Source organism: Syngnathus typhle, linkage group LG1 (genome assembly GCF_033458585.1).
Source record: "Syngnathus typhle isolate RoL2023-S1 ecotype Sweden linkage group LG1, RoL_Styp_1.0, whole genome shotgun sequence".
Lineage (NCBI taxonomy): Eukaryota > Metazoa > Chordata > Actinopteri > Syngnathiformes > Syngnathidae > Syngnathus > Syngnathus typhle.
The window spans coordinates 13762082-13785897 of NC_083738.1; the positions used below are offsets into that span (position 1 = coordinate 13762082).

The window sequence follows — 23816 nt, forward strand, 5'->3', positions numbered from 1 at the left end:
TATTATTTATTAATACTCTTATTATTTATTGTTTGTGCCTTCTTGTTTCTTATATTGTGTCGTTTACTTGTATGTCTATCGTGTAATATGTCTTGTCACCGTGGGATAGAGAAAACGTAATTTCGATCTCTTTGTGTGTCTCGGCATGTGAAGACGATGACAATAAAGCAGACTTTGACTTTGACTTTGACTTTGACTTATCCGTGCCCAGTGTTCCTGTCGTCTGGTTTCCCCCCCCCCGGTCTGTCTGGAGGCTCACGGACAGCATTTTAACCTTGTCCAAGCGGACATCTGTCTGTCTGTTGGTCAGTCTGTCGGTCAGTCTGTCTGTTTGCTGGCCGCGAGTCTCTATCTGTGTCTTCGATTCCCCATTTACCTTCCTTCCAACTTCCTTTCCCTTCAATAAATCCTGGTTCAAGCTGCATTTGGTCGCCCTGGCTCAACTCATTCCTGACACCGTCCATCTGTATGTCCATCTCTATCTCTCTTTGTGTACATAAATCCAGTGCCTGCATTGTTTTTCTGTGGGTAGAGTAAGTCTCTATTGTAGGCTTCCAGTTCATTTTTATACAGTTTTTAACTCTACCTTGTTCTACCGCTTGTTGATTTTAGGTGTAATTCCACTTTAAACTACTAGATGGTGGCACACTAATTTGTTTGACACTATATTGGACTAAAGAAGAATGGGGGAAAAAAAGGGATTTTTCAGCTCATGCTTGTTTTAGCAAGAGTTTAATAGTTTTCTTTTTAATCCTGCTTTGTACACATACAGTCTTTCTGCCTGTCTGTCTCATTCAGGCACCCAGACATCAAACCACTCCTTTATCTCATCAATGTATTCAATTTTCAATGAATATTGACACAGTAGGATACTCTAGGTACTGTATTTAGTTGTTTTTTTACACGTACAAAGCTGTACCTGCTCCGAAAAGCAAAACCTTTCATTAGTCCCCTGTTCTTTGGGGGCGGGGGGGGTCTAAATCAGATAATGTTACAGTAGCAGGCAGCTGTGTTTTTCTGACAGACACATATACAGCAAGAGAAGCCCGCACATCCCACTCCCACGTCTGAATACAACTGAGTGGCAGAGATGAAATGCACCACTCGGGGCTAACTACAGCTGTAAGATAAATACTGAACCGCATACTGCTTTGGTGGCAGACAGGGATTTGTCTGTGTGTGATAAAGTACAAGTATTCACACTTTCACACACTCAACTTAAACTTAGAGTTATGACAAAGGATGTGACTGACTAGGGAACCATATAAGAGGCTGAACGCTCCCCTCACTGCTGCATTTTCTCTTTTGTACCAATAAAACTGTGGCAGTCTGCCTGGCCAGTGTTTCAGTTGTTATTTACAATCAGCTAAACGAGACACTCAGTGGGAACATAAATGAAGAAGAATGCCATTCATAGCCAAGAAATAAAAACTGAAACCATCAATATATATAATCAACAAGTGGGCGGCACTTCAGTTAAATGTCCGTAAAATGATTATGATATAGACATTTAGGCAGGCATATAAACAACCGAAGCGCTAAAAAACATAATTGCTCCATCAACTCAGCAGGCGCTTGTGAGCCATTCTTTACTGTCTCACTGAAGGAAAACGTAAAGTAGTGCAAGAGAACATAAATACCGTGGGAATGGCTGATATTATAATTGTAAAACAAATAAAAGCAGCAAAGTGTTAAACGGTGCAAATGTGCGCAAACACACCTCGGAGGAGGTCACTGAACAAGAATGATTGCACTAAGGCATCTTGCCAAAGTGCAGACAAACGAGACAGATGCAGGAGGAGCAACAGGAGGCGGAAGAGGAGGAAGGAAAGTCCTTACATAGCCGACAGGAAGAGCTGTGTCAGGACAGGAAGCTCCTTGTTTGGGCATGAAGGTTTCCTGGCAGACTAGCAGACTGACATTTCCTCTGCTGCTTGGCTTCTGGAGAAGGGATCACATGAAGGCTTGAGGGAGGCTGCAGGGCGGTGAGCCCACAGTCGGGCCGGGCCCGCTCTCTGGTTTCAGCTCCCTCCCTCCCTCCCTCCTACACTTCTCTGTGTGTGTCTGTGAGTAGATGACTGCTGAAAAACACTTGCCCAGCCAACATTCAAGCTCTTCGCACTCCTTTACACACACATTGTTCTGACGTGGATAAGTTCTGATGCACTCAAAACAGTTTGGGAATTTATTCTGACTTTGGGGGGATTGGAATTATGGTTGTGTGTCTTTCTACTTTGGAATGAATTACCGAATGGTTTGCCATAGCATTTTGTCTAAAAGATGAAGACTTGACCTGATGCAGAATGATGGCTACTCTTCTTTGAAGTAAAAACTGGAAATGTTGGTACCCTCCCATTATGAAAGCAATCCCCACAATTCTCAGATAAACAACTTAAAACAGACACACAAAAGAAGAGTACCTAATGTGTAACATGGATGTTTTGGAGCCGCTTTGCTACATCCGGCACATCTGTGCAGCCCAATGAAATCTCAAGACAACCAAGGCATTCTGGAACAAAGTTTGGCCTTTCAAGACTGTTTCTAAAAATATTCTGTTGCAGCACCAACAATTTTCATTAATTCATTTCAATCAATAATTTATCCATAGTTACTGTTTTTAGTTATTACAGGAACCAACGTGGAACAATGATTAGTGCTGCTATTCTGATTTTCTTGTTTCTCTTGCTTTTTATGTTTGCTAAACTTATTCCTAAAGATGGATTAAACAATTCCGTGGCTTTGCGGGCATTTAATTGGTGTGTGACTTCCCCACATGTGTGACAATGAGAGTGTGTTTGAAAGGTCATCAGGAAGAAAATCCAACTGAAAAGAAGATGGAGCTTCATTTCTCACCACTGCCTTCATTTCTCGCTGACAGTCTTGTGGTATGAATCTTTTAAGACCAGCAACGATGACAGTCGCCGCTTTGTCATGCAGAGCCATCTCTTTTTGTATTCTGACCCAGTGCAGAAATATGAAGATAGTGTTGCCTTGTTTAGCTTGACATTAAGCTCCTCCACAAAGTTTCATCGTCCGTTATATCGATGGAAACAGACCTCTGTGTAAATTGGCTGATTGGAAAACGACATGCCAAAGACACGTATTTAGTGATAGTCAACTTAACATCGAAGCAGAGTAGTACATTCGACTAGTCTGTTGTATTCAATCCCCACAGATCTTTGCTAAAAGATTGTGTTCAAGCATGTTGAGGCCCCCCAATGTAGAATAATTCAATTCCAATGGGTCCTATGCACTAACGGGTGCTTGAGCAATAATAATTACTAGGTACATTGGGAGAAAAAGAGCAAACCTAACTATATTCGATGGGGGAAAAAAATGAATCTTCATTATTTTTCGGCTAGAGAGAAAGCAAAAGACAATCAGCTCCCTTTCAACTGCAGCTTTTAGCCCAGTTTTCCGGCTAGAACACCAGCAAAAGGTTTAGGGTCATTACTCGAGATGGAGGACTCTATGAAGCAGCAGTGTACTATGCAAAACGTGTACGTACACACAGCAGTACGTTCACTCACATACTAGTATTGTGTGAGGAACATTGCGTGCGTGCGTGCATGCGTGTGTGCAAGCACATACGTAGGTCAAACATCTGGCCTTCAGTGTGTGAATTACACTTAACTGCGGTGGGATTTCAGTCGCAAAAAAAGAAATGCTCACATGAGCTACATGCACTCTTTCCATTGTAACACCATTAATGGCAGCTTCACATACATTAGAGGATGAAAATGATTGGGAGGTAAGAGGTTGGGATCTCGCAAGGGTAATTTCACTGAGGTATTTATATCCAAACAATTGAGGCTTTGATAGCCCAGTGAGTTCACAGAATAACTGAATGGAAATGAATAGAGCAGCTTGCAATAGAGTTTGTTTTTGAATAACTTCAGCTTTTCTCATGGTGCGAATAAAGAGGTACACGCTGATGTTTTGCTAAATTCTAGAGAGCTATTAAGCACCCACTCATGCTTACAGCATATTGTATGTCCATGGTAACAGGCTAGTGAATTGGGATATGCTGAGATGTCATAGTATCTCACAAAAGAACACCCAGCACATTATATATATATATATATATATATATATATATATATATATATATATATATATATATATATATATATATATAATATATATTATTGTTTAATTTGAAGAAATTACTCAATATAAGCTAATGTAGTTTGCTTTTATCATGTACACCTACATCTCGATTTTACTTGCTTCGATCCTACGTGACCTTTTGTCTAACGTGGTTTAGACGAAGTACGAAGCTAAATGACTAGCGTGTAAACCTTAGTGATACGGATTCAATGAATTTCCGTGACCAATTCAAAGGCGTTAGATAAGAAGTCGTGCTGTTTGATCTTTATGGCTGCTTTATCACTGTGTTATGGATAGCTAAGATTGTAATTGATTCGGAAAGGGGGAAGTTTGCGGTAGGACCTAATCCACACAGTCACTCACGAGTCAAAGAGCGTGGTCGGACACAGTAGTACAATAAGTGGCCGCTTTATTCTCTCTTGCATCCAATTTACAAAGCATCAAAATGATTTACTCAATCCGCCTGATATTGTCATCTGCTTCTCTTTTAATAAAATATCAACAGACTTCGATGTATGTGGGTGACGGACGGCAAACAGACCCCTTTGGCTGCACAACAATATGCTTGACCTAAATTAACATAACAATGGACCCCTTTGGCTCTTTAAAAACATGCCTTCCTTAAAAAAAAAGAAAAGAAAACAAAATACTTTCTATACAACTCGCTTTCAGGCTTAACACAATTCCCAAATTCTGTACCCCTAAGCCTGCGTTCGGTGTATAACTGTAAATTTACTGTCCGCACAAAATAGCCATGCCTAAACCAACAACAACAAAAGTGAGTATACTTATCACTGAACTTGGGCCCAATTATACATTTTCTGAAACTGATGTCGCTTTTCTAGTTATTATTACAGGGTTGCAAATCTGAATATGGTGTAGGTGTGTTAAAAAAAGAAGCTTTATCACTCTCACATACTCAATATAGGACATTAAGTCATCTGAGAAAAAATGCTGCTCACTTTTGATTTAATAAGGTGGATGTTGTGTACAGTAGTTAATGGGTGTTGATAGTTAAGGATAGTGATTGACAGATAGGAATGTGATTGTTCAGTTATACTATCCACGGAGGAGCATAGCACATACTGCATCCAGTCAGTTGTGATACACGTTATGTTATGATGTGATGTTTTAACCAGCATTTCTCCGTCCCTGATGCCTTTGCGGAAACTGAATTCAACAGCATTCACACTATTTCTGAAGAAAGTTAGTTTGGAGGTGGGGGGAAGAATTTGGTCACTCAGCTAAAATGTCCCCCGCTCACAGTTGGGTTACAGCAGCGGTCAAGGCTCATGATTTCAGTGTGGCACTAATAACCCGTCAAGAGCTTCATATTAGTAAGCCTAAGAGTCTACATGCAATACACGCTGGGCAAAACTGACAGATGTGACAGGGATGTGGCTCAGTCCATGTACGTAGCTAACCGCTGACTTGAAAGGCATTACAACAGAAATAGATACATAGATTTGAAGTCTCACAACATGGAATTCAGATCACTCTCCTGTGAGGTTATGCGTGTTATGTGTGTGTGTGTGTGTGTCATGCGCTGGAAAAATGGTTTCAACTTTGGTCACACTACCACAAAATTATCAAGCCAATTTGGGTTGCCTATGACACATTTGATGATACAGGAGGTCCTTAGTTTACTATGGAGTTTCACTCCACTGACAGCAATATAACCCAAAATTGCGTGACATTTCAAAGTTCTATCAACACCAACCTATCCTGCCTTAGTAGTAAAATTAGTTTAAGTAAATATTTGCATTTATATTTACTGCAAAAAATAGATATATAAACATGAAGATACAATAAAAACATTTCATACATAATTACGAACAATAAATATAAAATATGTATGTATCTCATATTTTACTTTATTTGTATATACGTATGTATGATTTCTCTGTTCTTGTGGTGTGTTTTGCCAAAACTAGATCATACTTTTTGTCCCAATAGTCTTAATTACATCTCCACTGCTGTGTGCACTGACAGACCTATCATATAGAATGGCCAGTGACAGCATCTGCTGTCTTTTCAGTCAGCATTCACATTGTCCTTGAGCAAGGTTGCTTGAATGAGTATTTTAAATGGCGTAAGCACACTGGATTGACTCTTGGGGTGTCTGGAGCAAAACCTCCCACGATAAATGTAACTGGTAATGATAATGAAAACCAACTGCTTTCTTAACATCCAAAAAGAGAAAATGTCCCGGCAAAAGAGGATACGGTATCCCTACAATGCTGAAAAGACACAAGTAGTTCTTGGCGGGGGCCCTGTTGCTCCCTAGGTGCAGCACACTGATGACATCAGCTGGTGTGAAAGTAGACATTAGTTCCACCTCATCACTGTGGGACAAATATAGAAGCAGACATGGAAGGCATCTGTACTAAGGAGGCGGATGAGGAAACCTGGCCAGATGATAATACACATTTACAGTTTCCCTCCTTCTCCCTCATTCTCACATCTCCCACTCGCTGGCATGCCTACTGTCACCCTTGAGACTGGTGGCACCATATGGCTGCAGCATATTGGCACGTGTGACATACATCGTGCCTGCACACGCACTTGTTTCCCAAAACGTGGCACTCTATCCGTGCGGGAATTTCCCACTTTTTTCTGTGCCTCCATCTTTTAATGAGGCTAAGCAGCCGCTGGATGACAAGCTGCACTTTTGTAAAACCTCAAGTTTCAATATGAAAGCGCATCAGCACCAGCACACAACGCACACTCTCTCATTGCAATCTCAAACTATAAAACACTGACACAAAGGATTATCCTTCCTACCTCTGTTGTCCCCATTCTGTTATCTTTGGCCCAGAACCGCCGATATTGTATTTTGTTTCCAGCTGTGTGACTGAACCTTCTTTTCATGGCAGAATATATTTCATTTTTAATATTAGTGCACTTTATGTGACATAAAAAGTGAAGAACAATATGTACATACTTTAATAGTGCTGATCATCTGGCAGGTCAATGAAGGGCACATATGTATGTTAGTGGAGTGTGTGGACCGAGGGCTGTGTCCAAACTACTGCCTGAGGGCTGTCTGTGGCCCGCTGTACACATTATATGTCAGATGGTTTATTGTAATTGTACCATGTTTATTTCGCAGAGTAAGTGCTAAGTTCAGACCAGGTCTGGTGTGCTTTTGTTTCACCGTGCAACTGCACAGGAGTTGCTTTGAGCGGAGACAAGGAGGCTTTCCTCCGACAGTCCCAAGAAAATGTGACCATCAATCTGGTGTCTGATGTTTGTGTTATTACTTTTGGCTACAAAATTTTATCTTGATTGATAGTTTAACAGTTCTAAACAAGTCAGTCCACACACCAGGTACGCCAGCTTCTTTGCTCAGCATTTCCCAAGCCTGCTTTTTTGCTCAGTCCCGGTAGTTATTAGAAGCTGGCTGTGTCGTTTACCTGTTGCTCTTACAGAAACTAATGATATTGTCCCACATTGTAACATTGGAAGCGTACTGTCACAAACACTCAGATCGCATTTTGGCTGGTGGCAGGATTAGACTAGTAGGACTGCATTTCCCATGATTCTTAAACACAGTGACGGGAAGCAGTTGTATTTTTATTAATTTTGGCTGTTTATTTTTTGGTATTTTTGTCTCACATTACATGCACAGCGTCATATGAGGGAATTGAACTCTTGGTGCCTGCAAACACGACAGGCGAGTGTACCTCTACACCATCAGCGATTCCACAAGTAGTTCTAGTTTCGAATTGACAAAAACATGTATGCCTGCCAGCAATTAGAAGCCAATGAGAATGAGACGTAAACCTAATCAGAAGGAATTTAAATTAAAGTTTACGAACTGATTACAAGGCATGCTGTTGATTTCTGAAAAAGTATTTATTAGATTATTTAGATGTGTTTAGATTATTTAGATCGGTATATATATTTTAAAGCTTCATAAATGCACTGTGCACCAACAAAAAGTACATGCACGTGAGGTGCAAGTATTATTTTTGTCCACTTGGGTGTCTTTCGCTTTAGTGATGTAATTATATGAAAATTACTCATATACAGTAATTCTGCATATAAACAATAATTGCTCAGCATGTCTTACCTACACTATGCAATTGTTTATAGTTTGTTATTATGAATAAATTAAATTGAAGAATATCAGTGGCCCTTGCATCCTTTCATTTTCCTCTAAGCGGACCTTGGAATAAAATGTTTGGACTCAGCTGATGTAGACACAACAAACGGGTCTCTGTCACATCTTGATGTAACACGATTAGACAGTGAGGTTGTTCGTCATCAGTTCAATTTTAATGTGAAGTAATCGCACTCCAGCCTTTTTAATTTCTCCACATCAGTAGCAATACATGTGATGATAAGCAAAGTTGCTAAAACACACACACACGTACACACAAACACACGCACACATGCACACATGCACACACACACACACACACACACACACACACACACACACACACACACACACTATGTGCTGTACTACTATGACAACTAGCACCACTGCTTTACTCACAGTCCTGTTATATTCACCTCTGTGTAGTTTTGAGAGGAAATATACTGTAGTTTTACTCCGTGTAGACTGTAGGTTTTTTACTTTTATTTAAATAATGAATGAAAAATATACAGTAAAGAGTAGGCTTGTACTGTATATACATATGTATGAATACAAATTGACTTGCGTGGAATTGATTTGAACTTTTTACATGATCAAATATGGGTCTTTGCCCTCTAAAGGCCTACTTGGGTAACTGAATCAGCATTATAGGTAAAGCTACTTTTTTCAGCCTACCAGATTAGCTGTGGCATTAGCAAACTTTCACCCCTGTCAGTTATATCAGTTGTCAGTTCCCTAATTCAGGGTACCTAATGGTGTGTCTCTGCGTACACCCCCAGACAGCTTTGCATGTACACTATAACAGTCAGACTTCCAGGGAGAAAGAGAAACAACTTGAGCCCTCTTACTAGCCTCGACACATAAAGTCTCATGAATGCTTGTTTGCATTTCATAGCGACCCAGGTGCTTTTTGAAAAGCTGTAGTGCACTTGATGGCGTGTTGAAAGGGTGTCATATTTGGAGGTACTTAAGCATGCAGTGTTTTGTTGTCTGTTCAAAGTCATGTACTTCAAATAAGCATGGCTTATTAAGTCGAGCTAAAGTTGCCAGGACACCTGTAGATGGTTGTGCATGTGATATGTCAAACGTCTCTTTTGTGTGCCACAAATAATATCAAAGGATCTCAGTCAATTGTGGCGCACTCTTATCCCTAGTGTTTTTTTTTAACATGCAAAATGTAAATGCTTCACACATTTGAACTCTGTGGGTAGTGCAAATTCATTTTCTGGATGTATTTCTGGATGTGAAAGTGGAGCATCTGTTGTTTCAGGTCAGTGATGCTGAATTGAATTGACAACATGAAGATTGCATATACGTATGTACATTTGTTGGTCCGTTTGCTGGGAGTTGAACTGTCATTGAACCGCTACAGTTGATGAGCTCCTATTTATAGAACCATCTCAATAAATGCGAAAAACCTTCATTAGCTCAATTCTAAATGTAAAACTCGTCTTAAGTTAACCTTCATTGTCATGCATTCAGCTGGCTTTTACTGTTGGCTACATGTTTTTAAGCCTTCTGCTGCTGAAATGACTTTGGATATTTAATTAATTGATTGCTCAAACATTCAGACAGGTTCCATGCCACAAGAACATCAATTTCTATGGCTACTAACACATTTTTCCTATTTTCCATGCCTGACATTCTTTGGTGGTGGTATCACTAAAAGCTCAAGAAAAAGCAAAACACACACTTGGACTGCTTACTCTTGAAAGATCACGTGAGTCACCGTTTTGTGCGACATACTATAATTTGCTCGGCTGCATTTACACACAGTGAACAGGTAAATGTTGCAATCTTCTTAAAATGCGACTGAAGGGGATAGTAATCACGTATTTTAAAAATAACCTATTTCTCCCAAATGGAACAACAGGTGTCGGATTTAAGAGGCAGAACAGGAGAAAGCGCAAGACGCCTATCTTGACATTCCCTGCTGGCAAGAAAATAAATGAAGAATCCATTGAGGAAGTGCAAGGCTCATGACACGAGGCCAACAAAGCATATTGGAAAAAGATTACAGAGTCGTCCTTGAGATAAAACAGGATTGCAGCGCCCCACTGTACAGCACCTTGTCTCTGTAAAGGCGACCTGCCCATGTTTCAACTCCACGCAGGGGCCCAAGACAACGTTAGTGTCAGGGCCGTTCCAGCTAACCTCGCTCCCCGATGCCCCGAGATATGTCAAAGAGGGCTGGCAGAAGAGAACGGATGGCCGCCGGCCCCTGAGCCCCTCACTCACTCTCTAACTTGCTCACATTAAAGCGCGCTCTAATCACTGCGGGGACTTGGCCAATGATGTGCTTATCAAACGGCATATTTCAAAAAGGCATCTTAAAAGGCCTGAGGGCCAAGAGGCAATAAGAGCACATTTGTATGGGGATGAAAGGGAAAAGTGTAGACAGACCTTGCATCAGAATATGGAGAAGGGGGGATCATTAGCATCTTATGCGCTAGCAGGGAGGAGGAGTGGAAAAGAAGAGGGAGAGCGGTGTTACTGGGATGCGATAGGATGGGACGGCTGAGGGAGAGAGACTGATACTTTTACTCCCCACTCTTCCTTTTTTTGTATTACACAGTTCCCAAAAAGAATAAGAGAACAAATACATTTTTGAACAAAGGCATCACTTGATGTGGAAGCCCATCGGGGGCGCGAGGTGGCTCCGCTGCGGCTTACAAAAACGAACTGATCCACGACGCAACTTTCAGACTCAGCGTGAGGAAGAGCTACCAATCAGGGCACGATCACAATGATGGCCAACACGCTTCCCTCACATACTTGATGTATTGGCCGTCCATCCTCCAAGGGGTTCACTAATGGACCGTGACACATCAGGCCCCCGGCTGCAACGCGTACCAGTTGAAATGTTTGTCTCTTCACATGAAAAAGGCTGAAAGGAAACTCTGCCTGTTGTTTTCACAAAGAACGGTCCGCTGCTAAAGCGCGGCAGAATGGCGCTTTAGCAGCAACCGGAGACCAAAATCATTTCATAACTAGAATTTTGCAATTTCTGGAGAAATTGCGTGTGAAGGCGAAATGTATGAATAACTTCTTCGGGGAATGCTGCCGAACGATGTTGAAACGTGTTGAATTACTTGAGAAATGTAGAATATTTGGAGAATTTGTGGCGAATTTCAAAATAAAAGATGTGAAGTTTTTGGTAAGTGGGAAGTTGTGGAATAGGTCGAAAAATGATGAACAGTTGAAAGTTGGAATGGGTTGAATTGGTTGAAAAATGTAGAAATGAGAAGGGAAAAAGGAATTGGGTGTGAATTTCAAAATAAAAGATGTGAAGGTTTTGGGAAGTTGTGGAATAGGTCGAAAAATGATGAACAGTTGAAAGTTGGAATGGGTTGAATCGGTTGAAAAATGTAGAAATGAGAAGGGAAAAGGGAATTGGGTGTGAATTTCAAAATAAAAGATGTGAAGTTTTTGGTAAGTGGGAAGTTGTGGAATAGGTAGAAAAATGATGAACAGTTGAAAGTTGGAATGGGTTGAATCGGTTGAAAAATGTAGAAAGGAGAAGGGAAAAGGGAATTGAGTGTGAATTTCAAAATAAAAGATGTGAAGTTTTTGGTAAGTGGGAAGTTGTGGAATAGGTAGAAAAATGATGAACAGTTGAAAGTTGGAATGGGTTGAATCGGTTGAAAAATGTAGAAATGAGAAGGGAAAAGGGAATTGGGTGTGAATTTCAAAATAAAAGATGTGAAGTATTTGGGAAGTTGTGGAATAGGTAGAAAAATGATGAACAGTTGAAAGTTGGAATGGGTTGAATCGGTTGAAAAATGTAGAAATTAGAGTACAAAAACGGAATTTGAGAGAATTTTGGTTGAATTTCAAAATAAAAGATGTGAAGTTTTTGGTAAGTGGGAAGTTGTGGAATAGGTAGAAAAATGATGAACAGTTGAAAGTTGGAATGGGTTGAATCGGTTGAAAAATGTAGAAATGAGAAGGGAAAAGGAAATTGGGTGTGAATTTCAAAATAAAAGATGTGAAGTTTTTGGTAAGTGGGAAGTTGTGGAATAGGTAGAAAAATGATGAACAGTTGAAAGTTGGAATGGGTTGAATCGGTTGAAAAATGTAGAAATGAGAAGGGAAAAGGAATTGGGTGTGAATTTCAAAATAAAAGACGTGAAGCTTTTGGTAAGTGGGAAGTTGTGGAATCGGTAGAAAAATAATGAACAGTTGAAAGTTGGAATGGGTTGAATCGGTTGAAAAATGTAGAAATGAGAAGGGGAAAGGAAATTGGGTGTGAATTTCAAAATAAAAGATGTGAAGTTTTTGGTAAGTGGGAAGTTGTGGAATAGGTAGAAAAATGATGAACAGTTGAAAGTTGGAATGGGTTGAATCGGTTGAAAAATGTAGAAATGAGAAGGGAAAAGGAATTGGGTGTGAATTTCAAAATAAAAGACGTGAAGCTTTTGGTAAGTGGGAAGTTGTGGAATCGGTAGAAAAATAGTGAACAGTTGAAAGTTGGAATGGGTTGAATCGGTTGAAAAATGTAGAAATGAGAAGGGAAAAGGAAATTGGGTGTGAATTTCAAAATAAAAGATGTGAAGTTTTTGGTAAGTGGGAAGTTGTGGAATAGGTAGAAAAATGATGAACAGTTGAAAGTTGGAATGGGTTGAATCGGTTGAAAAATGTAGAAATGAGAAGGGAAAAGGAATTGGGTGTGAATTTCAAAATAAAAGATGTGAAGCTTTTGGTAAGTGGGAAGTTGTGGAATCAGTAGAAAAATAATGAACAGTTGAAAGTTGGAATGGGTTGAATCGGTTGAAAAATGTAGAAATTAGAGTAGAAAAACGAAATTTTAGAGAATTTTGGTTGAATTTCAAAATAAAAGATGTGAAGTTTTTGGTAAGTGGGACGTTGTGGAATAGGTTGGCAAAAGATGAACAGTTGAAAGTTGGAACGAGTTGAATCGGTTGAAAAATGTAGAAGTTAGAGGTGAAAAACGAAATTTTGTGAAAATTTGTCGGAATTTTTAACGTGAAAACGTGAAATTTTCGAATTTGGGAATTTTGGGAATGTCAAGAATCCTTCCGAATGTGATTAGAATGTGCTGAATGATGTGAATTTCAAATTGGAACGACGTAAATGTGAAATGTCGAATGTGCCATTAAGAATGAATGGGGAAAAATTTGTCGGAATTTTGGGAATTTTGCGGAATCGGAAAATTTTCGGAACGAGAAAAATACAAGCGCTCGTCGCGTGAATATTTGGAATACGTGAAAAGTGGAATGGAGTGAATCGGATGAATTATGTGGAAGATGAAACGTGTCAAAAAAGTGTGGAGAATAAAAGAGAATAATAATAATAATAGAGAATGGTGTAGAATAACATATGTGTGAAGGCCTTCGCCTTCACACAATGATGAACAGTTGAAAGTTGGAAAGGGTTGAATCGGTTGAAAAATGTAGAAATGAGAAGGGAAAAAGGAATTGGGTGTGAATTTCAAAATAAAAGATGTGAAGTTTTTGGGAAGTTGTGGAATAGGTAGAAAAATGATGAACAGTTGAAAGTTGGAATGGGTTGAATCGGTTGAAAAATGTAGAAATTAGAGTACAAAACCGGAATTTGAGAGAATTTTGGTTGAATTTCAAAATAAAAGATGTGAAGTTTTTGGTAAGTGGGAAGTTGTGGAATAGGTAGAAAAATGATGAACAGTTGAAAGTTGGAATGGGTTGAATCGGTTGAAAAATGTAGAAATGAGAAGGGAAAAGGAAATTGGGTGTGAATTTCAAAATAAAAGATGTGAAGTTTTTGGTAAGTGGGAAGTTGTGGAATAGGTAGAAAAATGATGAACAGTTGAAAGTTGGAATGGATTGAATCGGTTGAAAAATGTAGAAATGAGAAGGGAAAAGGAATTGGGTGTGAATTTCAAAATAAAAGATGTGAAGCTTTTGGTAAGTGGGAAGTTGTGGAATCGGTAGAAAAATAATGAACAGTTGAAAGTTGGAATGGGTTGAATGGGTTGAAAAATGTAGAAATTAGAGTAGAAAAACGAAATTTTAGAGAATTTTGGTTGAATTTCAAAATAAAAGATGTGAAGTTTTTGGTAAGTGGGACGTTGTGGAATAGGTAGGCAAAAGATGAACAGTTGAAAGTTGGAACGAGTTGAATCGGTTGAAAAATGTAGAAGTTAGAGGTGAAAAACGAAATTTTGTGAAAATTTGTCGGAATTTTTAACGTGAAAACGTGAAATTTTCGAATTTGGGAATTTTGGGAATGTCGAGAATCCTTCCGAATGTGATTAGAATGTGCTGAATGATGTGAATTTCAAATTGGAACGACGTAAATGTGAAATGTCGAATGTGCCATTAAGAATGAATGGGGAAAAATTTGTCGGAATTTGGGGAATTTTGCGGAATCGGAAAATATTCGGAATGAGAAAAATGGAAGCCACCCTTTCCTGAATATTTGGAATACGTGAAAAGTGGAATGGAGTGAATCGGATGAATTATGTGGACGATGAAACGGGACAAAAAAGTGAGGAGAATAAAATATAATAATAATAATAAAGTGAATGGAGTAGAATAACATATGTGTGAAGGCCTTCGCCTTCACACAATGAAGGAAGCGACACATTTCTGCATTTTAAGCTAACCACATAATGACGATTCAGATCTGTGTATGAATGCTGCATCCTATCAAAGGGCCGATCAGAAATAGACTCAAACACATTGTGTATGATCTTCTATCAGGCAACACATACGTATCTACTCTTATTAGTCATATGACATTCATGTTATTTTGTTCCTGTGTGCCACGGTCCCTCTCAAGTTGAAGCGTCAAAAAAATTTGCCGTTTGACCAATATTTCAGGGAAGATATGCACTTTTGACTTGCTGTAACTTTACAAATGTTGACCCCGCCACAATTCGATGCCGTGATGTGAGGCCGACAAGGACTGCCTGCCGTTTGCCAAGGGTCGTACTATGGTGGCCCCAAACAGTCAAAAGGCTCATTAGAAAGCGCAAAAACATCCTAACAATCTAAATGTGTGTGTCTGGGTCTCAATAATGTACACACTAAAGAGACACACGCATGCTGATACAAACCCACGAAACAGTTCAGATCCAAGATTAAGAGACCACTTATTGTAATTGTTTTCTATTTAGTACATCAACAATGTCATCAACTTGTTTTCCTGCTAGAGATTTGGTTGTGTTTGGATTTGTGACTAGTTTAGGTTGATGTCACAACATGAAATTTCTCCAACGTATGAGATGAAAAAGAGAGTAAGGTTCTCTTGTCCATGGGTTTCCATTGAGGTAGACCAAGGGGAAATAGAAAAGAAGCGACGGGATGTAGCCAGCTCCATCCATGAGAAAACAAAGACAGCCTGTGAAAATATAACATTTTCATAGTCATTTTAAAATATCCTCCATGAGGATTTTTTTTTTTTTAATTATATTGCTGGAGGGCGATACCGTGCAGAATGTATGCAACAATTTGGGGCCATCCAGTGTGAATCTGTGAAATCTTAAGTGAGAAAGAGTTTTAGATAGACAGAAGAATATCTTGGAGAGTAAGTTGGATGAATCAAGATAAAATTCTCAGTGTTTTTAACCACGGGAGTCATGCATATGTCATATCGCTGATTGAGGACCAGAGAACTGCGATCATGCTGAGCAAATGTATTCTTTGATTCAAGCAACATAATCCCATGCTGTGTGCGTAAAATACTAAATGAATGTTATGCAATGTTTGGAAAACAAATAGGTGAAATGAATAAATCACTGAACGAATAAATGTATATATATATATATATATATTCACATTTTTATTTATATTTAAATTCTGGGAGGATATCTTTTACACCAAATATCCCATTGGCAGGTAAGCGCATTCATTGTGTTCAGAAGCCAGGAACAGTCACTTGTTTCAACAAACACAAATACAAAATAAAGAAAACCACAAAATAATGAACTGCATGTATCGAACATACAAAAGAATCCCATGCCTACTCAGTAGGTAACGTCAACATTCCGGCTCTTGAAGATGTGGATATTTACACTTATAAAAATAGACTTTAAAATGTTCTCTCTTTTTTTTTTGCTTACATTCTGATTAAATGAAGCAGTGCCCTCATCCCCCTTTCTTCCCTTCGAGTGTGACTTACATTCTGTAAAAAAAATATTCCCTCAGTCCTTAAGGCGAGAATCAGCGCATCCTCTCTCGCACACGCAGCCGATTCACAACATCAGCAAGGCTTCGCAAAAGGCACCAAATGACAGGAGCGTTTGTCCTTTTCGTTGTGTTTTTTTTTTGGGGGGGGGGGGGTGAGACGAAATGCTCTTTTCTTTTTCTTTTCTCTACTCAACAATATGTCACACGTGAGAAAGATAGAAAAGGAGTACCAGTGGATGATATTTACAAACAGAAACTAACATCACTTCTAGTCATGCTTGAATATGTGTTTTTTTTGTATATTTTTCCAAATAAAACATATCACAGCAGCATCACTACATAATAGAGAAAAATATGTAGAAAATGTGGCCCTGCTCACTTCAAATAATACAATGCAAAAATGCAAATCATTGTTCACATCAATAATATCAAAGAATGACAAGAACAAAACATGACATGTACAATATACATATGGTAGCTTATGTATATCAGTCATTGTCTCTTGTAACTGTATGCATGCCTACGAGGGCAGACGTGTTTGAGTATCTCAGCTGCTGGCAATCTTCACTTTTTTTCTGTTTTGTTTTGTGTGTACCTGATAGTAAAGAGCCAACAATGCTGGAGCCCACTCCTTTTTTTCAGTCCTTTATGCATTTGAAGTGCTGCATTTGTCTGGCAGAGAGGAGGAAAGACCTTGCCCAGTCCTTGACATGTGTCCTTTTCACTCATATAAACCTCTTGTATAAACCTCAGGATGGACCCGACCCAAGACTGCACAAAGAGCAGTCACAAAAGTGCTTCCTTTCTTTTTTTGATTTGGGGATAACAACAGTCTCTGTAGTCTTTAGACGCTGCCGAGCGTCCCTTCAAATGATTTAATGCAAGGCGACCTTAGCAGATCTCGATTGTCCTCGGGGAGAGAGTGGTCTGCAGGTCCGATAATGGGGTTGGCACAGGGGAGCTGTAGAGGTTGGAGACGACTGAAGAAGGGAAGGGAGAAGCTACCTGGGACTGGAAGGTGCTGGACATGGACACTGAAGGGTAGGTGGTGGCGATAGAGGGAGACGGGTAGGATGTGTGAGCTGGAGAGGAGTAGCAGGAGGTGACGGGGGACGGGTAAGAAGACACTGGGGAGGGGTATGAAGCGATGGGCGAAGGGTAGCTCGAGGCAGGCGAGGCGGCTGACACAGGGGCTGGCACCGGCACCGCCCCGGCTTTTTCTGCCTTCTTGTCCTTCTGCCGCAGGTGGATCTTTGTGTGCCTCTTCCTCTCGTCGCTGCGAGCAAACTTGCGTCCGCAGATATCGCAGGCGAAGGGCTTCTCGCCCGTGTGCGTGCGGATGTGCGTCGTCAGGTGGTCACTGCGGCTGAAGTTGCGCATGCAGATGCGGCACTGGAAGGGCTTCTGGCCAGTGTGGATGCGAATGTGACGCGTCAGCTCGTCAGAGCGAGAAAAGCGTCTGTCGCAGGTCTCCACCGGGCAGGCGTAGGGCCTCTCGTGCGGAGGGGTCTTGCTCGGGCGGGTGGGGTACTTGCGCATGCGGCTGGGCTTGATCAGCTGAGACTGATAGACACTTTTTAGATCTTGGGAGCCCGTCTGGGTGGCAAAAGCTTTGATGGTAGACAGAGGAGTGAGAGAGGGCTGGCTTGACTGACTCTGAAATGGCTTTTGGTCAGGGTGCAACAGGCTGATTTCTCCCTGCTGCTGTGGGAACAGGTAGTCGGGAATCATGGGCACGGGAAAGCTGGTGCTGCAGCCTTTACTATTCGGGTATGCAGGGGGAGGGTACTGCGCGCTTCCGTTGGAACTGGGGAAGGCTTGGCCCTGGTCCGGAAAGATGTCGGAGCTGGGATTGGAATAGGTTGGGGCGGCCGAATAGATGGGGTTAGGCTCGTTGTGGTGGATGGATGACGTGAGGCTGGAACTCTGCGAGGAGGACGAGGTAGAAGAAGGCGAAGAGGAAGAGGTTGCAACAGATGAAGATGAGGAGGATGAGTTTTGTGAGTTGGCAGACGAAGCGCTCGAGCTCGCCGGAATGTTGCCCATCAGACCAGTGAACAGGCCCAAAATAGGCTCCGCCCAGAGGCTGTTGCTGCAGGTTGTGGCAGTTTCGAGAGTGAAGCGACCCGTGTAGGAGATGGGGGGCAGTCTTGGGGTGGGGTACGTCTGCTCCCCTAGTGTCTTCTCACAGTTGAAGTGGATGTCAGGGAGTGTATCTGCCAAGAGAAGAAGACACAACATTGCTCAGTGTGAGAGGCAACAAGTCAAAGATGTAACCACCAATCTTTAAAGATCACCCTCACAGACGCCCTTAACTTCCAACATCTTTCATTTCACTACTTTCCCTCACTCTGCCACTGCAAATCCCACTGTCTAAATTTTGGTCTCCCTATTTAACACAAATGACACACATGCACACACACAAGCACACGCGTGTACACAAAGGCACAATTTTTGGAACCAATCAAAGCCTGAGGCTGATTAATTACGGTAACTGCAGTTCAACTGGTTTTTGGAATGCAATTTTAATGGGGCAATTAAAGTGTTTGGAGAAGCAAGCCGTGACGTAGAAGTGAACTTGCAATATGGCATTAAGTCGCATACTTTGTTACTTGATGGATCTGACAGTTCTATTATAAAGTGATGACAAAAAATTAAATCTAAAGCAACTGAGTGCAAAAATCATATATTCTTAATGTAATTATAATTAGGACAAAGTTGATCAAACTAATTTAATAACGCTGAGAAAAAGATAAATAGTACACTTCAGTTTACTAGCTCGGCCACCTCAAGATATTATGTTTAAACAAGAACACGCTTACCCCCAGCAAGGTGGTCGTACTGCTCCCCTGGCTCCCCGGAGCCAAAGCCGGCACCTTCAGGCGCGGAAGCTGTGAGGAAGGGTGTCCCCGCAGAGCTGAGCATCATCACCTCCTCCAGCTTGGGGTAGTTATCCATGGGCGAGTGAGGGAAGTTCAGAGGCTCCGAGATCTGCAGGGCTGGCAGGAGCATCTCTGTCTTGGCTGCAGCCATCCTCTTCTGGTGCCGCTGGAGCTGTTGCAGGGCTGACGCTGGTGCCGGGAGGCCGCTGACCGGAGAAGCGTGCAGTGCGGCTGGGCTGACTGCTGCACGCTGGCTGAGCGCAGGGAAGAAGCCACAGAAGATGCTGTGTTCAGCCTCGTTCCTTGCCTCTCGTGCTCCACTTGTCCTTTTGTTTTCCGTCTCTCTCAGAGATGAGTAAAAGATCCACTTGTCTTTTTTTGTGTTTTTAGAGAAAATCCAAAGTCTCCTTTTTACTCATTTATAAAAAGGAATAAACAATGCGTTTGTTTGTTTTTAATATATATAGAATATTAATAAAGTAGAATTTCCAGTCAGGTATTAACCCTCTTGGATTTAATGTTGTTTGTTGACTTTTGTACTTTTACTGCGATATGTTCTCAGTTTGGGAGTTCTATGTGTATCTGCTCTACTGCTTGCTCTTGTGGGCTCTCAGGGCTGTCTCTGAGCGGAAAGGTTTCCCGCAGCATATAAACCCTCTCTTCGTGACGTAGATGTCCATATTTGGAAAGGAGGAAGCCCATATTTAGTCACTGCGGTGGACGACACATGACGCCCGGGAGGGAAAAGAAACGCGCGCAGAGACTTGCTCCGCTGGTAAATTGCAAAGACAACGCGGCTCTTCGTTCAATCCAGGCTATCTTCGACTTGTAAAAGCTCAGGTAAAGAGCAGTTTAACTCTCGCTCTTTTGCCGGATGCTTTAGATTTGGTTTGAATTTCCCATCTGTGCGCCAGGCTGCGCAGCTGCCGGAAAGCGCCGCTCCTCCGTGCCTTATAAGGTCATGACCACATAAGGACTGGCTCCGGTGGGGTTCCAGTTGCCTGCCCTTATATGGGATTTCCTGAGGCGGCGCTGTTTTGGCACTGGGGGAAGCTGGAGAGTAAAATTATGGCCAGACCGCTCAATAAGTCATGTCAGCAGCACAGTCTCGACTACTCTGATTTATTTTCATTTACTGCTCCACTTATTGAGGACGACTAATTCACTTTGTGTGAATACGAGGGATGAAATGCAACATCTAAATGTAGTAAATAGTGGAGACAATAAATAGACAGACACATAGAAACAACATACATGACCTATACGTATGTGTACATAAACATACATTTTGAGGAAATTTCCTGTTGACTACTGCTCTACTTTATTCTTCTGCTTCATCATCTCCACTCTGTGAGGATGCTGACGAGAGAAGAGGCTCCGCCGGACAGTTGCGTGTCTCCTGCTCAACATTGGGGCCATCTGTCTGCCACTCAGCAGCCTAATGTGCCTTGTCGACAACGCAGCGCTTAGCCTGTGGGAAGCCATGCTCCTCCTCCAGCTGCAGCTCCGCTGTTGGGCAGTAGAGCAACATCCATGATGGGGAAATCAGTGTGTTCCCTTTGCTGATGACTGGCTTCATTTTATATGTGTTTATGTGTGTTTCTACCGAAGTCAAATTCCTTGTTTGGCACGCTCAAACATGGCGAATAAAAAACTCTTGAATCTCTTGAATCTCTCTTGAATATGGAGGCATGATGGAAGAATGCTGTGCACATTTTCATTCAAGAATACGCAAACACTCTACATATAGGTCTCTTTCGGTCTTCCCATTTTGGGAGGGGCAGTGGATAAAAAAAATCTGCATCCGATCTAAAAAAATTAGACCAAAATAGAGCATTTCAAAACCTTTTGAACCATTAATGTCACACAACCTGCACAACTCGATTGGGTAACAAAAAAGAAAAAATAATTTACAGAGCAGAGTGAAATATATAAGTGAGACAAAGTGGTTGCGGTGTGCGCACTGTTTTATAACTGGGAATGTAGTTGTTTTCAGAATTAACTAATCACATTCACATTCATGTAAAATGAAAGTCAGAACACACGTGCAACTATTAAGTGCCTCGGATTGACCACCAAAGAAGTTCAGCTGTTAGAGAAGGCTTTTCTTGACAATTTTATCGTCACATCAGCAGCACAAGCAAAGGGTCTGCACAAAGCTGCAGTGGTAGCTAGAATAGAGGTACAAAAGAATTATATCAATGAATACAGTAAAGCCTGTCATCATCAAATGGAGAAAAGTATAGCTAACGGTAGCATTACCAAGACTTGAATATCCCTCCAAAATTCATGAAAGCACAAAAAGAAAACTGGTCAGGGAGGCAGCTAATTAGCTGCAGTAATTAATGGCAATTACTGGATGTTTAGTAAGTATATGTCAAAAAATGTTGGTCTTCTTCATGTCTGGACTATGGGATAGGTTGGCAAAAAGGAAATTATTATTATTACAATCTTGTCTTTAAATGGTGGCAGTTGACTGCTGACTACCATTTAACGTGTGTTTGATAAATTTTGAACACTCTTATACAACCACATTGTCTCATTTGTTTATTTTGAATTATTTACTACTTAATAAAGGTTAGAGGTCACATTAATGGTGAAAAAAAATGAAAAGAAACAAATTATTTATCTCTGTCTCTTTTTTTAATATGGTTTAAATAGTGGGGTGTAAATTAGATATATTTTATTAATCTAGTGAGGGAAATATATTTACCAATATTTAACATTATTTTCTTTGTTATAGCATATTTTAACGACTGCATTGTCTCTCACAGAATTTTCCCTCTGTTTACTTCTGTCACGCACAGTGTCAATGATGATTTTGAGGAGAGACGCACCCAAACCCAAATAAGCCCAAAGTCGACGGTGCAGCTGGAAATGTCTAATGTTGTTTATTTGTGTGCTGACTTTATGTTGATGGTGCTGAGCATAGTTAAAACTGGAATCCAGTTTTTATTTTTGCGTAAGAGGAATGACATCTCTCTTCAAAGGAAAATGCACAAGTCAGGACACGGTGATGGCAAGTTACACAACACACCGCCTTCTGCGTAGGTGAGGTGATGACACCAAACCCAAATTCTTACCTGCATCCTCTGATGCGTTTGGCCGTAAGGTACTGAAGTCATTATATTTGCGCCACAGCGAAGAGGATGGAGTGCCGAGAGCAGATGAAAGAAGTCATCATTTGATGACACTGTAATAAAATCAAGTTGGGGGGAAACTGTGGGGAAAGCAATAAAGTAATAAAGATGATAAACAGTTGACAGTGCTTCTCTGAGCGTCCCTTTACTCTGATGCATGAAGGTGAAGCGAATGCTGAGGGCATAGTAGAGGAAATCAGTATGTGCCACGATAGTAATGCTCATTGTAATTTTGCACAATTGCGCGTGGATTCCAGACAGCCGTTTCATACCTGCCTATATGCTCCAATTTTTGCCCACACAATTAAGTCTGAGAAGTTCTCGTCTGATGAAACTAGACAGGCTCTCTCATTACAGTAGCCTTAGGCCACGCCCCTCATTACATAGTACGTACACAAACAACTCTCACAAGCACACTTTAATAGTTAATCACATGCTATGTTGCAGTATATAGAGGAACTTTTGAATGTAATGGAAAGCCAATAAAATTGTCCACTTCCTACTTTTGGCATACTTTTCATATTCAGCCTGGATTGTTAGAAGAAAAACGTGATAATAATATAGTTTACAAATTACGTGGGGGGGTTCAAGTGCAGGATTTCACAAATGTTATTTAAAACATTGCCTGTACCGTTAATAAAGATGTTATGATGACAAATCTTTGAGAAGTTCCTTGTTATTTCCTCATGTTCCTACTTAAGGAGTGTCCATGTGTTGTTAAGAGAGAGGGAGAATCCCAGCACCCACATGCATTACGTGGCAGCGAATGTCTTTTTTGTGCTGTCAACCACAAGACAGACAGGCAGACAAAACTCCCAGTAATCCTCATATGTATCTCCTCCACTCCACACAAACCGATGACGTGACCCTTCCATTTGCAAACAGGTGTGCTGTAGTTTTTGTGCCAAAATTAGACACTAACTGAAGCACATCAATCTTGAATATTACATAACACCCGGAGTGAGGGATACAGACAGACTAAAAGTGGCTGGACCTTGTTGGGAGTACTGAATGCAGTTGTGGCCAAATTGGATGAAGAGTGGCGAAATTTAAGAGGATAAATGAAATAAAGATCCAGTGTCGGTGGTTGTGTGACGCACCGGGGGAGTCGATAATTAAATAGGAGAGACCGATTGTTTGGGGTTGAGTGATAGGTTTAAAATTAGCTGGAAAATGGAGCGCAGAGGTGCCGGGAACATTATCAAGATGTAAGTTCTCAGCCTGCTTTTAAATGATGCCTGCAGGACTGTGCTGTCCGACCTTTATCCATGGTGAACTTAGCATTAGCCAAACAGAGGCGGTTATCTTGTCATTGTCAAGAAATTGGCAACCACATCATATCAATCACTGAGCACACAAAGAGTATAACATCTAAATGGTGCTTTCACATGTTGTTGTATAGCTTTTAGAGAGGCATTTAGCATCATAAAAGTTTATTTGATTTCTTCTT

The 23816-nt window shown here is 40.9% G+C and overlaps 1 protein-coding gene and 1 long non-coding RNA gene across 2 annotated transcripts; one reads left to right on the forward strand and one right to left on the reverse strand.

The window, feature by feature from the left end:
- Positions 1-16488: 16488 nt before the first annotated feature.
- egr1 (early growth response 1) lies at positions 16489-19863 on the reverse strand. The gene is made up of 2 exons (XM_061282968.1): positions 19167-19863; positions 16489-18560 (listed from the first exon to the last, which is right to left on the reverse strand). The coding sequence occupies exons 1-2, from the start codon at positions 19375-19377 to the stop codon at positions 17236-17238; spliced, it is 1536 nt and encodes a 511-aa protein (XP_061138952.1). The 5' UTR covers positions 19378-19863; the 3' UTR covers positions 16489-17235.
- Positions 19864-19946: 83 nt separating this feature from the next.
- LOC133156885 (uncharacterized) lies at positions 19947-20897 on the forward strand. The gene is made up of 2 exons (XR_009714908.1): positions 19947-20066; positions 20582-20897. It is a non-coding gene; the product is annotated as an uncharacterized LOC133156885 (long non-coding RNA).
- Positions 20898-23816: the final 2919 nt, after the last annotated feature.

What these genes read in the sequence shown, in the direction of transcription:
- egr1 (XM_061282968.1), bottom strand. Translation starts at nt 19,377, where the DNA reads ATGGCTGCAGCCAAGACAGAGATGCTCCTGCCAGCCCTGCAGATCTCG. An exon ending in GTACGACCACCTTGCTGGGG is followed by an intron (nt 18,561 to 19,166) that starts GTAAGCGTGTTC and finishes TTCTCTTGGCAG; the next exon opens with ATACACTCCCTGACATCCAC.